General features: G+C 34.0%; 1 protein-coding gene and 1 long non-coding RNA gene across 3 annotated transcripts; both read left to right on the top strand.

Moving 5' to 3' along the window:
• The first annotated feature begins 12,133 nt into the window (after positions 1-12,133).
• Positions 12,134-13,938, top strand: LOC118349734. Its single transcript, XR_004802651.1, has 3 exons — positions 12,134-12,518; positions 13,352-13,394; positions 13,478-13,938. It is a non-coding gene; the product is annotated as an uncharacterized LOC118349734 (long non-coding RNA).
• Positions 13,939-14,207: 269 nt separating this feature from the next.
• Positions 14,208-16,841, top strand: LOC108986462 (transcription factor TCP13-like). 2 transcript variants are annotated; one of them, XM_018959085.2, is made up of 2 exons: positions 14,208-14,917; positions 15,221-16,841. In XM_018959085.2, the coding sequence occupies exon 2, from the start codon at positions 15,375-15,377 to the stop codon at positions 16,485-16,487; it is 1,113 nt and encodes a 370-aa protein (XP_018814630.1). In that variant the 5' UTR covers positions 14,208-14,917; positions 15,221-15,374; the 3' UTR covers positions 16,488-16,841. The 2 variants fall into 2 exon arrangements, with proteins under 2 accessions (XP_018814630.1, XP_018814629.1); XM_018959084.2 differs by having other exon boundaries at positions 15,096-16,841.
• Positions 16,842-17,273: the final 432 nt, after the last annotated feature.

Here is a 17,273-nt window from a genome sequence, read left to right as displayed (position 1 = left end):
TTATTATATTTTGTGTTAGAATTTGAAAAAATTATAATTATGAGTTGAGATGAATTAAGAGTATTTTATGATCCAAACGCAGCCTAAATCCTTTCGAACGGTGATAAGTCCACAGCTCCCAAGCTACCGTCATATATATATATATCTATATATATATATATATATATTAGTAGTGAGTAACGTGCAATGTATATTTTTTTAATGACTAATATCTATAAAATATAAAAATAATATATTTTTTAAATAAAATTAATTAATTAATAATCTAATATATAGGAATAGAAAAATAAATTTTAACAAGTATCATAATAATAACAAAATATTACAGTAATATAAATAATATGAAAATTAAAAAATTTTAAATATTTTAATAATAGTTTTCTTAACAAAATATATAAATTGTAGAATTTAACCACACTACTCAATGACTTAGAGAGTATTAAAAAATCATTTTATCTAAATGATTTTAATTAATTAAAAATATTATGAGATTTAAATTATATTTAATAAAATATTTAATAATTTTATTCTCTTAAAAATATTTAATAAAATTCTATTTTTTATTTAATAATAAAAGATTAATATTTTATAATAGTATTTCAATAAAATTCTATTATCATTTAATATCGATGAAATCAGTAAGAGAGAGAAGAGAATGATCATGAGTGCTACAGAAATAGAACAGAGAGAGAGTAGAAAGAATATCAACGAGGGGGAGAAAAACAAAGTGAGATGTTAACGTAAATAGTAATTATTGTTTTTTATTGTTCACGTTATTCATGCTTTTAAAATATAAGAAGATATATTTTTTTATTATCTTTTTTTATATATATTTTTTTATATTTTTAAATATTTAAAAAAATAAAAAAATAATAATATTATTAAAAAATATTTTCTTAATTATTAAGTAAAAAAAATTAAAAAATATATTTAATTTTTCTTAAATTTTTCAAGAATATAAATTTATTGAGGAGTTGAAATCGAGACATTTAGCATTTTTTAATCCTTTTTATTTTCTCTCAAATGAATGGATATGAATATAATTTTTATATTTTATTTTAAAGTTTGTAAAAATTTTATTAGTTTTTGTATTTAAATATTAATTAATTAAAAGTTTTAAATTTTAAAATTATTTTATTTTTAAATTATATTTAACAATAAATTTATATAAAATTTTTAAAAATTTTAAGAATCTGATCATTTTCGTAAGTTCCAAGTAAGCCTGATATTTCTTTCCTTCCAAATATTTTGAAAGTACTGGATAATGGTAGATGCAATCTTATCCTACGTACTGAGGGTGCTGTTCCCGAGGCTTGCACTGGTCCCTATGAGGCATACCTTCACCACTTTCCACAGGCTGTTCCTATCCTTTGGCTGTGGTGATGAAATTCACGGTGCGAAACATTGGTGGGTTTGTTTTTAACGAAGAAAATTAAAAGATAAATAAAATATTATTAAAATATATTTTTTTAATATTATTTTTATTTTAAAATTTAAAAAAATATTAATAATTAGATAAAATAAAATGAGATGAAATAAAAAATTTTATGAAAGTGAATGAGCCATAGTCTTGAGAATATTTAAATTTTTTTAAAATAAATTAAAATAAAAGTTAAAAGATGAATAAAATATTATTTTTTAATATTATTATTATTTTAAATTTTAAAAAAATTAAATTATTTATTATATTTTATCTAAAAATTTAGAAATTTTGTAAATTACATATTTCACACCACCAACTATACGGATGATCTGCAACGAATAAAGGAGCGGCACTAATTGCCCTGAAGACACTCCAATGCCAAAGTCAGTATAGTAATATAAGAGTAAGTGTATAAAATAGCAAATAATCAAGTGAAGAATTTGTTACCTCTTGTACGTTATTTATAGAGGTTATTTTCTTGGAATAATAGAGTTTAATTTACTTTGTGAAGCCTTTTATTTTTAAGAGTCTAAGCTAACTTTTTTGCCTTATCTCTTTCTTATTTTATCTCTCCCTTTAGTGATAAGTTTTCAAAGGATTTGACCCAGTCAATTTATTCCCTAACACTTGGGCCTTGTTTGCATTTAAAACCAACCTCAATTCATCTCATCATTATAACTTTTTCAAATTTTTACATAAAATATAATAAACAATTTGATTTTTTCAAATCTCAAAATAACTTTATCAAATTTCCAAACAAAATATAATAAATAATTTAACTTTTATTCTACTATTCACAAACCATCTCAACTTATCTCAACTCATATTTGAATCTCAACTTTTATTCTACTTTAACATATTATGACCACAACTGATTTGAAACAAACTTATATTAATTTTACATTATACAATTAAAAGTTATATATTATATCAAATACTATATTAATTTTATATTATTAGATTATTAGACATGAATAACAAAATTTTAAAACTTTATTTTATATTAATTAATAATTTAGCATATAATATATATGATATAGAAAAAAATTATATACAACATAAAAAACATATAAGAAACATTTTATGCATAATATAAAAATTAAAGAAATAATATATTTGTGTTCCGATTCGGTTTAGTTCGAATAGATGTTTTAAAAATTAAAATTAGAACCAATTTTGTTAAATAAAAATCGATACCGAACGGACCGAACACACCAACTCGATCCAGTTCACCGATTTTTAACTTTTTTTTCCTTTTACAGCCCTATCCCTCACAGATTGATACGATGGTCATGGTGGATCTTTGCAAAGATTTTGTACTTGTCTTTTAGTAACTTCAACTTATTACTAGGCCTGTTCATCCGGGTTCCAACCCGGGAACCCGGGTATATCCGGCCCGGGACCCGGGTTTCAAACCCGGGCCGGAACCTGGATAAATCCGGGTTTTTCGAAATCCGGAATCCGGGTTGAACCCAGATTTTTTTTTTTTTTACACAAATACATGTAAAATAAAAAAATCAATATTCATCATGTAAAATGCATGCGACATATAAGATGCAATCAACTATATATTACATTGTTTGAACTAATTTGCTAAAAATATTACAAAACACATACATTACTTTAATTAAACTCTAATACATAAAAATCAGAAATAATAGAACTAAAAGTAAACACTCCAGCACCAAAGTATAAGCCACCACCAACGATAACAAGGAGGCCCAAACCCACAACAACACCCATCTGCAAGAAAAAAAAATATATGAGACTTTAATGTAATCAAATTCTTGGATGAGACTTTCAAAAGAGTATCTCAGATCTGGTTTGACTGCATTCTTTCAACACATGAACTGCTTCCTTAACCTAAAGTTGCAAAGGATATTAGGTTCAACACTAATAAGTGCATGCATGAAAAACAAAGAGATTTCACATTGTGTGCATGAAAATTTAAGAGAAATTCAATAATATCATGAATCATGACATGAGATTGGCACCCAGATTTGGCCCACCGAATCATGACATGTGACATGAGATTGGCACCCAGATTTGTTTTGATAGATGTGGACATAGTTACCTAGATTGGTTACTAAGTATTCATGAAAACTTAAATTCTTTGAAGTGTTGTCATAGATGTACTGAACCAAGTTAGAATTATATTTTCAACCAGAATTTTTTTAGAGCTATATTAGGGAAGAAGTATGGTTCTGCGCCATGCATCTTGCACATACATGATGAGTATGTTGCTAATTTAAATAAACTGTGGTTTCAAATATATGTAGGAGCTGGGAGACATTTATGGAGATAAACTGGTTGCTTACTCTGCATGGGTTTATCCCTTTGAGGTTGCATTTCTGAAATCCTCTCCCAAGAAAGTATAGAAGAGTAACTAGTCATATAAGCAACGCCAAATTTATCTTTAGAATGCTTATCCTATTCATGAATAGAGATGATCAGATTATGCAAAGTAAATCATTTAAAGAAGTGGTTTCAAAATACATCTTAAATCATTTAAGAAAGTAAGATTATGCAAGAAGAAAACACTTACTCTATAATTTTTTTAACATAAATGAGAAGAGAGACTCACTGCAGCCTCTGTTGAAGATGAAGCTACAGAATCATCTAAAAAAATATTAACCCGATGAGTTAGATAGATAATAAATAGAGATAAATAGATATTAAAAAAATATTTCAAATTTCAAACTTACCTTCAAGATCCATCGACTGTACGTATTCTTCCAACTCCTGGATGTCGACAGGTTTGGTCCTTAACCAATTTTGAGTGCAAATGAGGGCTTCGACGGTCTCTGGAGACAATGAGCTCCTAAAAGGATCCAAGATGCGTCCTCCAGTACTAAATGCGGACTCCGAGGCAACAGTGGAAATGGGAGTGGATAACACATCACGTGCTACCTCAGCAAGGACAGGATAATTGGTGGCATTAACTCTCCACCAATCCAAAATATCAAAACTGGGTGATTTCTGTGCACACCCCTCCGACAAATACCGATCTAGTTCTGATCTAAACTCCATAAACCCTTGCTCCAAAAAAAATTTCTCTAACCTGATATCAAATTTAGTCGACATAGTAGTAGAAATAGAAGTAGTGCTTGGCCTCCTTTGAACCACATTAGAACTCCCCCCACTATCCACACGAAATTTGTTATACTGCTCAATCAAGCGCCTTAACAAGAGTTTAACCTTAGCCTCTATCCTATCTGCCAACTCATCCCCTTTGCACTGATTCAACCAAAACTTCAGTGCTATCATTTTATATCGTGGATCAAGCACAAAAGCGACATATATCATCAAGTTGAATCTATCTGTGCTACCCCAATATTTTTCATACTTACTTTTCATATTTATGCCCATGGTGCTAGTGATAATATCATGACTATTGCACATATCATTTAATGTATCTTCAATTGTGCAGAGTTCTTGGAAGTATACATTAGCTGTCACATACAAAGAACCAGAAATGTTCAATGTAACATCATAAAATACTTTCAGCAACTCTACAAAAATATGTGTTTTTCTCCAATCATCAACAGTGGGGTTCACGAATTCACTATCCACACACATATAATAGTGTTCAAAGGCTTGTTTGTGTTTTTCAGCAGTACTCAACATCAAATATGTGGAGTTCCATCTAGTAGGAACATCCAAACAAATCATCCTCCCACTAATATTTTCCTTTACCGCACAAGCCTTGAACTTGGCAAACCTCGACTGTGAAGACTTCACACATCTAACAGCATCTCTAATTCTTGTTACAAACTCATAAACTTCTCTCAAGCCGTCCATAACAATCAAATTCAATATATGGGCAGCACACCGCATGTGAAGAAACTCACCACCCAATATGGTACAATCACTATCCTTTATTTTCCTCCTCATATAATCAACAGCAACATCATTAGAAGATGCGTTATCAACTGTGATAGTCAAGATCTTATTAATCTCCCAATCATGCAACCCCAAGTCTAACATCCTCCCAATAGTTTCGCCCCTATGGTTGGGAATTTGACAAAACTTTAATATTTTTTTGTGCAATTTCCAGTTGCAATCAATAAAATGTGCAGTAATACACATGTAGTTCATATTTTGCACTGATGTCCAGGTATCGGTGGTTAGAGAGATTCTTTGACCATCCAACAATTTTTTTAGCTGTATCTTCTCTTCATTATACAGCTTAATACAATCCATTTTTAAAGTGATTCGGGATGGCAAAGTAAATCGAAACTCTAAATCAGCCACATACTCGACAAACCCTTCGTTCTCCACAAGCCTAAAAGGCAATTCACACCTAATAAAAAACTTAACAGTTGAAATCTTAAGTATTTCTGCATCATACTTCACTAGACTTTGTGGGCTACACACTCTTCCCTCTCCATCCCTCTTAACACCAGATGACTGACTTTTTCCAACTCCTTTAAATCTAAGAGGGGAAGTTTTACATGCATTCTGGAGGTGGTGTAACATAGATGAAGTGCCATTCTTGTAGTGGCAACTGTATAGCTTAGTGCAATAATTACACTAAGCTTTTGGGTTATTATGGTCAAGAGGTTGCACTTTAGTAAAGTGTTCCCAAACCACCGATTGGTTACTAGGTGTTTTTTTTTATTGCTTGGGTAAAGGTGGGATGGAATGGGTAGGTTGTTGTGTATATGTGGATGAAAGGGTTGGAATACTCCCATGCTCCTCTACATCCACTGGAATAGATGAGGAGTCACCACCAACCCCTTGGGTTGTATCGACATTACAACTCACAGAATCTTCTTCCATCTGTTATTGAGTAATAAAAACCACCAAACACAATATAATAAATAATCAAACACTAATAATCAATTTGCAGAATTTAAGCAATTTCGGTTGAAGAAACATAAAGCAATTTAAGCAATTTGCAGAATTTATTGGATTATTTCTCTTTTTATGGGCCCTCTGCATATTCAAATGGTTTGTTAGATACTGTTTTCGGTTGTTGCTGCCGTTCTATGACAATGATCTTCCTATGTCCTATATATATCTATATATATATATATATATATATAGCAAACATTATACAACTTGGATAGAATTCAATGATTTAGATTCTTAGATTTAACTATATTAAGAATCTTGATTGTATGTCGTATCATCCAAAGAAATTGGGGTTTTAGCGGAATGGTTAAATTTATTAATTAAAAAAATAAAATATCAAGCCTATTTTGGAGTAAATAAAATCCATAACATTGGCACATTTATCTATTAAATGTCATTGTTAAGCTAGTAATATGAATAGCAAACTATATCAAATCATTTCCTTTTAAGTATTGGCTGGCATGCTTTACTTTTTCTTCTTGTTGTATTTGAATGGGCTCCAGTTTGGTGGGCTTTTTATGGGCCCAGGGGTGGTGAAAATATGCCCAACAACGGTATATTTGGAAAGCTTGTGATGTAGTAAAATCCAACAGGAGATATTCCCTTACTAGACAACTAGAGGCAAGCCAAACCCTATAAAAACTATTCAACAATTAATATTACTGATCTTTATAATTTTTCCCACAAAGAAACTAAGACCTCCAATATACCAATGAACTCACTAGCACTCTTAAGAATACAATGATTCAAAGATCAACTAGGTGATGGAACACACATGTTTTCTGTTTGTTGCTATGTTTTCCTGATGGGTACTGCAGTTTAAAAAAATCAAGCATTTTGATAAACGAGCTTAGCTATAATAAGACATGATGGAGCTATTGGGGTACCCCTATTATTTCAGGAAATACATATTTTAAACAATATATAAATATATATATATATATTTATATTGATTTCTCAGTGGCAATGCTGATGACCATTATCTTTTGTTGGCAAAACAGCAAACAAAAAGTTCCAACATGCTTCTAATTCTGAAATCTGAACATCTCTACAATTTTTCTCCTCTCTTTGGGATTGTTTGTAAACCCAAAGAGGATTCAGTTGCAATGTATTGAAAATTAATGGACATTTATAGTATCTGTTCTATCTTCAACCCTCCAAAACAACCGAGTGCACATGCATCATATGTTTTTTTGTCAAGGACTTCCACTGTTAAGGCACCTATATCTATTTGATAAAGTTATATCTGATAGGAATCTGATCTTTGCCTAAAATTCCTAAAAATATGCTCTAATAACCGAGTGCACACGCATTGTGGGCACCTCCACGTTCCTATACTTGGTATAGGAGATTTGCTTACATCCAAATACACATCCAAAAACATAGTTTCGGTTGTTCATAAGCTGTTAATAACTATATAAACAATGCAACATAATCATAGTTACACAAGTTAGAACAACCAAACCCAACAAATAAAATCAAGTTGGATATTCCCCTAACAATTAAAACCAAACCCAGTACTCTACTCAACCAAGTGATTACCCCATCCATTCCTCACGCACAGAATCATAGTTACACAGAGAGAGAGAGAGAGAGAGAGAGAGAGAGTACCCAAACAAGTGAACAATGCCCTAGAGGGAAAGGTCGACGGTGACTGAGATGCAGCGACCGAGATGCGGCGAGGACGAGCGGCGACAACGGGGTCACGGGCTCTCGGGGCTTAGGTTTTCAGTAAGAGAAGAGATGCAGAGACCGGTATCAAAACGGCGTCCTTTGATAGGTATAAAAAAATCGATGCGGTTAAACTGTTTCAAACCCGTATCCGGACCGGGTTGGTCCGGATTTTCAAACCCGCAGATCCGGGCCGAAACCCGGACCGAAATTTTTCGGGTTCCGGACCGGGCCGGGAAAAAACCCGGCCCGGATGAACAGTCCTACTTATTACGATATCCACAACAGCTGATTTGAAACAGACTTGATTTACCATTGATCGCAAGCATGCATGCGTACATCCCCCACCAACTAGACTCACCAGCCAAATGCATGAAATCTTGACCTGGCATGCAGCTTGTTGTCATCGTCTGATCAGTCTCTATCACTTTTATCCAAGTGATTCAAGCAATGAATGGAAAGTGTGAAAATTGGCCTTGCGTGGAAGGCATGATGATTGATGATGTTAAGGGCAGCCACCTTATTTTGAAAGTTGGTCAGCCATTCATATCGGTAGGGAGGGTAATAAGGGGCAGCTGATCATGTGCTTGACAGGAAGACACTTTTTAACTTCTATTTCTTCTGTTGACGTAGAATGTATTCCCTCTTGCATTATTGATTTCATTTGATGAAATACTTGAAGAAAGAATTTCCTTTGAAAAAAAATTATATATATATAATAAACAATTATGCTTATTGAAACCCATATAATGTTATTAAAATCCAATAATAATAATAATGGTAAAAATATACGTTTATAAGAAAAGCATTATTGACGAGGATCAACATTTCGTAAAAAATACGAACAGACAGCAATGTACACTAGCTTCACCTCAAAACATAGTGATGACAATTTTTATACATGAATTGAAGAATCAAAAGTAAGAACAAATCATTACTTGAGTTTGATAAAATAAAAGAGGAGTACAAATCATGTGTGCCCCAGGAAATTTCATGTTTTCCTTTACAACCTAGTTCCACCCAGTTGTATCCTATGATAGATGATAAAAAAAAAAAAAAATCAAGCCTCAATGACCACCAATGGGAGGAGGTTGCCTAACGTGACCAACGTCACCTAAGGGGGCATCATCCTAAGAACTGCTTGTTAGTAAAGCTTCCTCCATTTCGTTCAACTGTTGTACCACCGTGTTTTTAGAGATAAAAGTTCAAAGATGTTGTATTTAGATCAAGAAAAATATCTAGAAAAAGTAGTTAAAAGATTTGGTATGAAAAATTGTTAATTCTTAAGTACACCTGTTTGCAAAGGTCATGTTTCAAATAAAAGTACGTGCCCAAAAAATAAGAAGGAAATAAGTGAAATGCTTAAAGTTCCTTATGCTCAAGCTGTTGGAAGCTTCATGTATGTAGTGACAAGTACAAGACTAGATATTTGTCATGTAATAGGATTTGGTAGGCAGGTATCAATCCAATTCAAGTAAGAAACATTTGCAAGCAATGAACCGTATATTAAGGTATTTACAAAATACCAAAAATTTAAAATTGTGATTTGGGATCAGTGATCTAGAATTAATCGGTTATAGTGATATCGATTTTGGAAGTGATTTAGATGATAGAAAATCTACAACTGGATATATATTTCTATTTAGTGGAATAATAGTTTCTTGGTTGAGTAAGAAACAGGACTGTGTTGCAAGTCTATTATGGAAGCAGAATATATTGATTGTAGTATTGCAGTAAGTAATGCAGTGTAGATTAAACGTTTTATTGAAAGCCTAAATTTGGGTACATTCACATAACTAATCAATGTGTTTTGTGATTATAATCAGTCTGTCTTCTCATTGATAAAAAGTGAAACACAGAGTTTCAAGAAAAAACACATTAATGTGCATTATCACTATATTTTAGATATAGTGGAAAAAGGCGATGTCAATGTTAATTTTATTTCCTCGACCGAGATTATAGCAAATTCGATGACCAAATAATTATCTTTGGAGAAATTCAGAGAACATGTGACTAGAATGAGGTTGAGAGAAACATAGGTGAAGTAACCTCATGGTCGACATGCATAACTCAAGAAATTCTGGAATGCCTAGAAAATTAGAGTTATGGTGATACCCAAATAAAAATTTTGGTTATATGTAAAGTTACTGATAAGGTGATCAAGGAAAACCTCATAAATGGCCTTAGGGTGAGTAATTAATAAAATTTGAGTGCAGGTTGATTAACCAAATAATTGGTTGATCATTTGTAAAAAAGATGATAAGGTGATTAGGGAAAGTCTCAGGAATAACCTCTAAATGAAGTACTAAAAGAAAATTCAGCACATGTCGATACATGTGTTATGTATTTGGCTGAAGTCGTCAATTGTGATAGGGATATTGATTATTGATTCAGTCATGGACAATTGATGTCGTTCACTAAATTTTTTTAGTAAAATGAAGTTACCCGTTATATGTGGTCAGTGGGAGCACATATGATAGAGGGTGCGATTAGATAAAGTAATGACAAAAGCATACGAATGTAGAAGTTTGTTATGCTCTGATGCCAACTGTAAGAATATGCAGATGAGAGTTGACTAATGGAAACTTTATATTAGTATCAAGGTAAAATACTCAATTAAAACATCTATGTTTTGTGTGATCAAGTGAGAGATGTAATTATAAGGGGTGTGATCACCAAACGGTGTACCCCTTGGAATGACACCGTCTCCATGGTGATAGTTCTCATGGGGTGATGGTTGAGAAAGTGTCAAGAGACACAACAAGGTTGTGTCACTTGTTCATGGCTACGTCATTAATTGCCAACCATTATATTACCAATGGTTGTACTCCTTGTCAACTAGTGTCTCGTGGCCTATAAATAAAGGTCATTGGTACACAATGAAGATACTTAATTTCCCTTTCTCCATCACCTACTTGTGAGATAAATATCCTTACGAGAGTATATATCACTATATTGCCAAAGTTTTGTTCAATTTTCGTCCATTTTTGTTCTCTATTTTTCTACAATACATACGTGATATATATATACATGTTTAGAAGGAAAGAAGACTTATAAGTTTATAACGTCTAATTAATGCTGATCTGCGCGCCAAATTGAAAATGACAGATATTTTATCGACTGAAAAGCCAAATTTGGCATCAGATTAATGCGTTTTGATGGTCATGTTTTGATATTGCACCTTTGCCGCTGGTAGACAACGATCTTTGTCTGCAAATAAACATGATGGTTGGCTAGATAGCTAGCTTTTGTTGATAAGAAAGTCACCTGCATGTTTGAGTTATTGAGTGCTTTTTTCTTTTCTTTTTTCAGTTTTCCAAATCGTGAAGAGAAAAAACAATTTTGCAAAGACAGAAAATCGTATTTCCAAAAGAGTTTTCCATGATATCGTTGCGCATATGCATGTCATCTTCCTAGAGCCCACAAAAAGTTATAGGTATTGTCACGCCATGCATCTAACCCAAATCAACAAGGAACACAACGATATACGCCTCCTTTCCCCATTTTTAGTCCTAAAAATATTGGGATTAGGAGATTAGTGTGTGGGAACATATTTTTGTCCATTAATTGGCAGATGGAACCAGCAGTCTTTTACTATACAGTCCAACTATTTCCATGAATTTCTAGAAAATTTATCATCAGGCTCCCTGGCCAAGGATTGTTATTAGGGCAGCGGGTTTTAAAGGCGTATCAAAGAGAGCCTGACGGATGAGCAGCGCAAGTGACCATTAATTTTAGAACCAACAATAATTTTTCCCTTACATGTGTGGTCATATATCTTTATCATGTTGTTTGCATATGATGATCTTCTGTTCACGCCTGATTATCTTGTTTCTATATTTAAGATCACATTCAGGTGTCAAGTTTGGTAGATTCAATTCAGAGTCAAACTACATGGATGACATGTGCATAGAAGTTGTCCATAAGAAGAACGTCCGAGAGTACATATATTTAATTAGGAGACAGTTGAAAACGGCGAAGCCTCAATTTAAACGAAGGGTTAACAATATTCCTATATATATACGTTTGAAAAATTCTATTTATCATCATTTACCCTACACATTCACATGTAATTTATCATTTTTATCCTTCTATTTAAATACACATATACCTGACTAGTTTATCCATGAGTAGTAATATTGCCCTGTCCCTGCTCCTGCTACCATATTTCAGAAAGGTGAGAGAGATTAATCTTATGCTGATTACAGGCTTCTCATGTCTGATATCCAGGGACCATTTTTACCGGCAATAATGGCACCCCCTTTATAGTCAGTCTCTCAGACTGTGCAAAGCTCACTGTCGCGCCTTCTCGGGGTGCCCACCACTACTTGTTTGGAGTCTTTAGATGACAGAGATGAAAACCTAAGGATTTTCTCTCATATTTGTGCTTCCTCCAAATAATTAATTTAAAGCAGTGAATGGCCTTCTCTCTCTCGCGCTATCATGTGTCTGTGTGTGTGAATCAAGTAGGAGGGATCAATATTGAAGATGCCGAAGAACCAGCTCTGATGATCTGATAGTTGCATGAGGCTTCTTTCTCAGCCACTTACAGAAACAAGTGATAAAGGTCTTTGGCAGTTTTCATCATTTTCTCCTTCTTCCTCTTCTTCTTTCTTTTTTGATTTCCTTAAAAAGTAGGGAATAAAAAATATTTCAATGAATTACTTCTTTTTTTTTTAAAAAGTTCCGTTATCTTGTAGTACTCCTTTTCCGGTAAATTTATCTGCAGTACCTTTTGTTTTGCTTCGTCAGAAAACTAGCTAGCTATATATAGGTATATCACACTATTTTGTAAACTAATTACTAATTTCATTTGGCTTTAGAAAAATAAAGGTTTTGGTTTCATACGAAAGAGATGTAAGATATTGTATATATAAGATCATATCTGTCGATCGGATATATTGTAGCTAGGTTGGTGCAACTGGCCGTACATATATGTTCACAAGAAATAAGCTAACTTTCTTGCTTGTCAAAGTAACAATATAAAATAAAATGTTTTAGGGTTTTCCATTTGCTTTTATGTTCTTTCTTCTCTTTAAAGTCTTCGTGTCTGTGTATAAAATGCTGCATGGTGGAGTAATCCAGAACATTTTAAAGCCCTTGAGATTTATGTATATATATGGAGGCATAAATTGATCTTTTTTTTTGTGTAAATGCTAGCTAGGGAAGTATATATCCCTTTATACATCTTGCCGTTAATATTACAGGCCAAATTTAAGAGGTACTAAAGCAATTGAAGTTGGGGACTATTCATTTCACATTTTGGTTTGAAATAATTCTCCGTACGTATTTTCCGAATTAATATCATGAATTATTAGGAGATCAAGGTTTCTAGCCTCCTTTAATTTTGTTGCCCCCAACAAGCTTGTACTTAATAATACTTGTTCGCTTTGCATGCAGGATCCATTTGGAAACATCAACCAGAATTTAGAAAGCAATTAAGGTATGGTATTTGAACTGATGATGGGATATGATCCATCTGCTCTCGTTTCTGATCAAAGGCCTATCTATTTGGAGAAATGCCAGGGTTTTGAAGTTGGAATCCACGTACCTCCCAAACCGCGAAAGCTTAATCATTTGCATTGGTGAAAGCATATATGAGTACGTTTTTCCAAAGATGAGAAAGAAACTGCATGCGTACGTCTATACTAATCCTTTGCGGGGTTAAAGCTATTAGCTAGCTAGCTAGGTTCTGCCTTCAACTTGCAGCTCTCTGCATATCTCTTTCCAGGAAAGCTGTGTGGTCCTCTTTCTATTCAGTGGGTACTCTTTGAAAAGAAAATATATTGGTCCCTCGCACCTATAAGATAGCTTCTACTTGTCTGAGGTAGCTTTCATACACATCAAGATGACAATGCTCTTACAGTATAGACCACAACTTTTCTAAGCCATGAATTGACTTGTCATGGTGGATTTCTTTTTGTCTCTAAAACCTTCTCCCATGCGAAACCTAAACTGCATACATACATACATATATATATATATATATATATATGTATTATCCTCTCTATAAGACCACATGCGGCATGTAGTACTTTTATAACAAATATTGCGCGCGGCCATCTCCTCCTCCCCTCAACTATTTTCACATGCATACGTACAGTTTTTCAAAAAGTGTTATATGCAAAGTACTTCCATGCATTTTGAAAAATAATGGGATGCCTTTTCTTTATAATGACGTACTCTAAACAAGCTGTGATGTTGATCACTGCTTCTATTAGTATGCCGGGGCATGTAAATTGATCACTGCTTCTATTGGAAAATTGCAAACTTCAGCTACCAAGACTTTGCGCGCTCACATGGACTCCTCCTCCTCCTTGGTACAGCAGGCCGCGTGCATTCATTGCCCCATGTGACAGCAATATTTCAGACACAAAACCTTTTGTAGTTGTCGATAAAGCACGACACACCACTTTACAAAATGTGTAGCCTGGTCCCGGCCGGTAAAAAAATATTAACCCATGACTCGTGTACAAGCGATACTAACATGCTAAAAGATGTCTATTTGCCTAAAACTTAACATGTCCTATATTAGTGATATGTTGCAGAGGAGACTTAGCCCTAACCCTAATTGGTTGAGACAATCATGCATGACGATGATGCAAGAAAGTGATAAGACATTAGATATATATCAACTAGCACATTTATTTCAAAGATGGCAAGATGTGCCACGTGGTTTCATATGCGCCTTTGCTTTCTCTTTCCGTGTAGCTGCATGGTCGGTTGAATTCCGGCATCTTCTTTTTCTCATCTGGCTCAATTTCTTCAACAGTTTATTCTCTGCAATTAAAGCAAATTCTAACCTAGCTTGAAAGGTATACCCAGTTTGGTTGAGTTCGCTATCAACTTGAGAAGGCACAAGTTCATAGGTGCATGCAGTTCTACATATTAATCCAATACCTTTATATATGTAGTCAATTACCTGCAGAATCGATCTGCTACAAGAAGCAGAAATTCGGTGTTCATGTGAGTTCACTTGATACTAAACCTAGTTTATTTTGAATCTTTCCAATTAACAAGAGTATATCTGATATCTTTCTTCTATATATGTAGATCTAACCATGAGCTAGCTAATTCATCGATGAGATAGTTGCTTTAATTTCTTGATAATGATTTTATTAATATATACTTTCCTATTTTGCAGATGTTGATCCGATTAGGATCAGGTCTGCCTTGTAGACTAGTTTAGAAGAATCGTATTTCATGCTAGAAATCATTTCCTTTTATGATCTGGATCCTCTTGATTCATCTATTAATTCTTCTTTTAAGGATCCTGTCACAGAAGGTCACAAAAAAGAACACGAAATTCAAAGTGGACTCGCTCGTATAGAGGAATAGAAAAGAAGTCTGTAACCTAGATCTACTGATTAACCATGCGGCCAGTATCTATATATGCTAAATAATCAATGATGGGAGACATAAGATGATAACAAGTCCAAAAGAAGCGGATTTTCCACAGAAGCAGGAAGGCAGTTCAAGTGATCATGACAAAATCACCAAGGCTTCATCAAGTTCAACAGTACCATGGTTAAGATTGAAGGATCCAAGGATTGTGCGGGTGTCTCGTGCTTTTGGAGGAAAAGATAGGCATAGCAAAGTTTGCACCGTAAGAGGATTGAGAGACAGGCGGGTGCGGCTTTCAGTACCTACAGCTATTCAATTGTATGATCTTCAAGAGAGGCTTGGGCTTAATCAGCCTAGCAAAGTTATTGATTGGTTGCTCAATGCCGCTAAAGATGAAATTGATGAACTCCCGCCACTGAGAATACCACCAGGGAACATTGGCCCAAATCATCCACAAATGTTAACTTGTCATAATGAAGTTGGTGCTTCTCATTCTGATGAAGGGTTTAAAATGAATAGTGGAATTCAGTGGGAAGCTGGTTCTAGCCGATTACCAAAACCAAACTTTTGGAGCTTGGATGCTCTTTCGGGGGCTCAATCAGAAGAATCTGCAAGAGAAACAATCGATCCAAAAGAAAATTGGACAAAAGGGAATGAAGAAGATAAACTAGGAGGCAATGAAGGTCATGCTGCACAATTTCCATCAAATAACTTCTTGCCGAGAGTAATTAATTCATCTTCCTTACCAGCTGGTTTCCTGAATAGTTCCATGCCCTACAATTATCATAATTGGGATCCCTCAAGTTTTCCTCCATCTAATTCAGGAAGCCATGGATACACGTACCGAACAGAAGACACACACAATATCAGTAGTGTCATGGCATTGCCTTCCTCTTCGTCTTTACCAACTGGGTCTCAAATTTTGGTATGTCCTCCGGGAACAACACAACCTTTTTTCCCTTCGCATTCTATGGCTTCTGGGGAGATTGGTCCGAGACAAGTTAACCATTTTCAAATGTCGAGCTCAAATTCTCATAACCTTTTGCAAAATTCTTTCACTCCACCTGTTTTCCCTATAAGCCAATCCACAAGACCCTTCTATTTCAGTATGAGTACTCGTAAGCCTCTTCACTCTCCAAACAACAGTGGAAGTCAGGCAAATGAAGACCAAGATCAGTTTCCTTCTAAATGATGCATAATGAAAGATTGCTCTTAGTTTCAAGAAACATGCTAGGCATGGCTCAGATATCTTCTTTAACAACACAAAGGAAGCAAGGTGCATTAGAAGAGATTCTACTGTCTGGTGCGGACATCGATCTTTCTTAGTTTTGATTGCATGTTTAAATTCCTTGCTAGCTTGCTTCATAGTATATTTCGATTATTAATTTTCACATATGCAATTACTTTCAATTTAAGAGTTAGAAAAAACTTGGAATTAAGTATTTGCTTCTGTACGAGAAGGTTTTTATTGGTGGACACACCACCATATAGATTTGTAATGGTTCATACTTTAAGTTCCATGACCACAGAGAAGGTCTTTTTTGTTTGTGTGTGTTTGAACCACAAGGAGAAGGTGAAGTGCTGTACAGAGGAAGAAAAATCACAGCCAAAATTAAAAAATTTGAAGTTGAATTTGATAATATAGACTCTTGCATGACGGACTCAATACTGTGCTAAATCAAGAGTACTAAGATGAAACAAACAAGATTCTTTCCATCTCAATTCAATTAGATAGTAATACGTACGAGCTAGGCTTATCGTTATACTTTGAGTACTTCTAATTTTCATGTCTGCAATGTCATGTAGAATACCCCGGTACTGTAATGCATTTCCTCTCTCCTCTCTCTCTCTCCCTCCCTCTCCGAAGCAGTATTTAAATTATCTAAAACCCTAGCAAGTTAGGGCGGCGGGGGGGACAGTATATATGTGGATTGTGGCCGGAGCGTTGCATTGTCTTCAAAGGATTTGCTGCAATACC

This window comes from Juglans regia, chromosome 10 (genome assembly GCF_001411555.2).
Source record: "Juglans regia cultivar Chandler chromosome 10, Walnut 2.0, whole genome shotgun sequence".
Taxonomy (NCBI): Eukaryota; Viridiplantae; Streptophyta; class Magnoliopsida; order Fagales; family Juglandaceae; genus Juglans; species Juglans regia.
This window is presented reverse-complemented; position numbering and strand designations above follow the sequence as displayed.

Bases quoted from the DNA above. Each gene is read 5' to 3' on its own strand.
- LOC108986462 (XM_018959085.2), top strand. From the start codon at position 15,375: ATGATAACAAGTCCAAAAGAAGCGGATTTTCCACAGAAGCAGGAAGGC.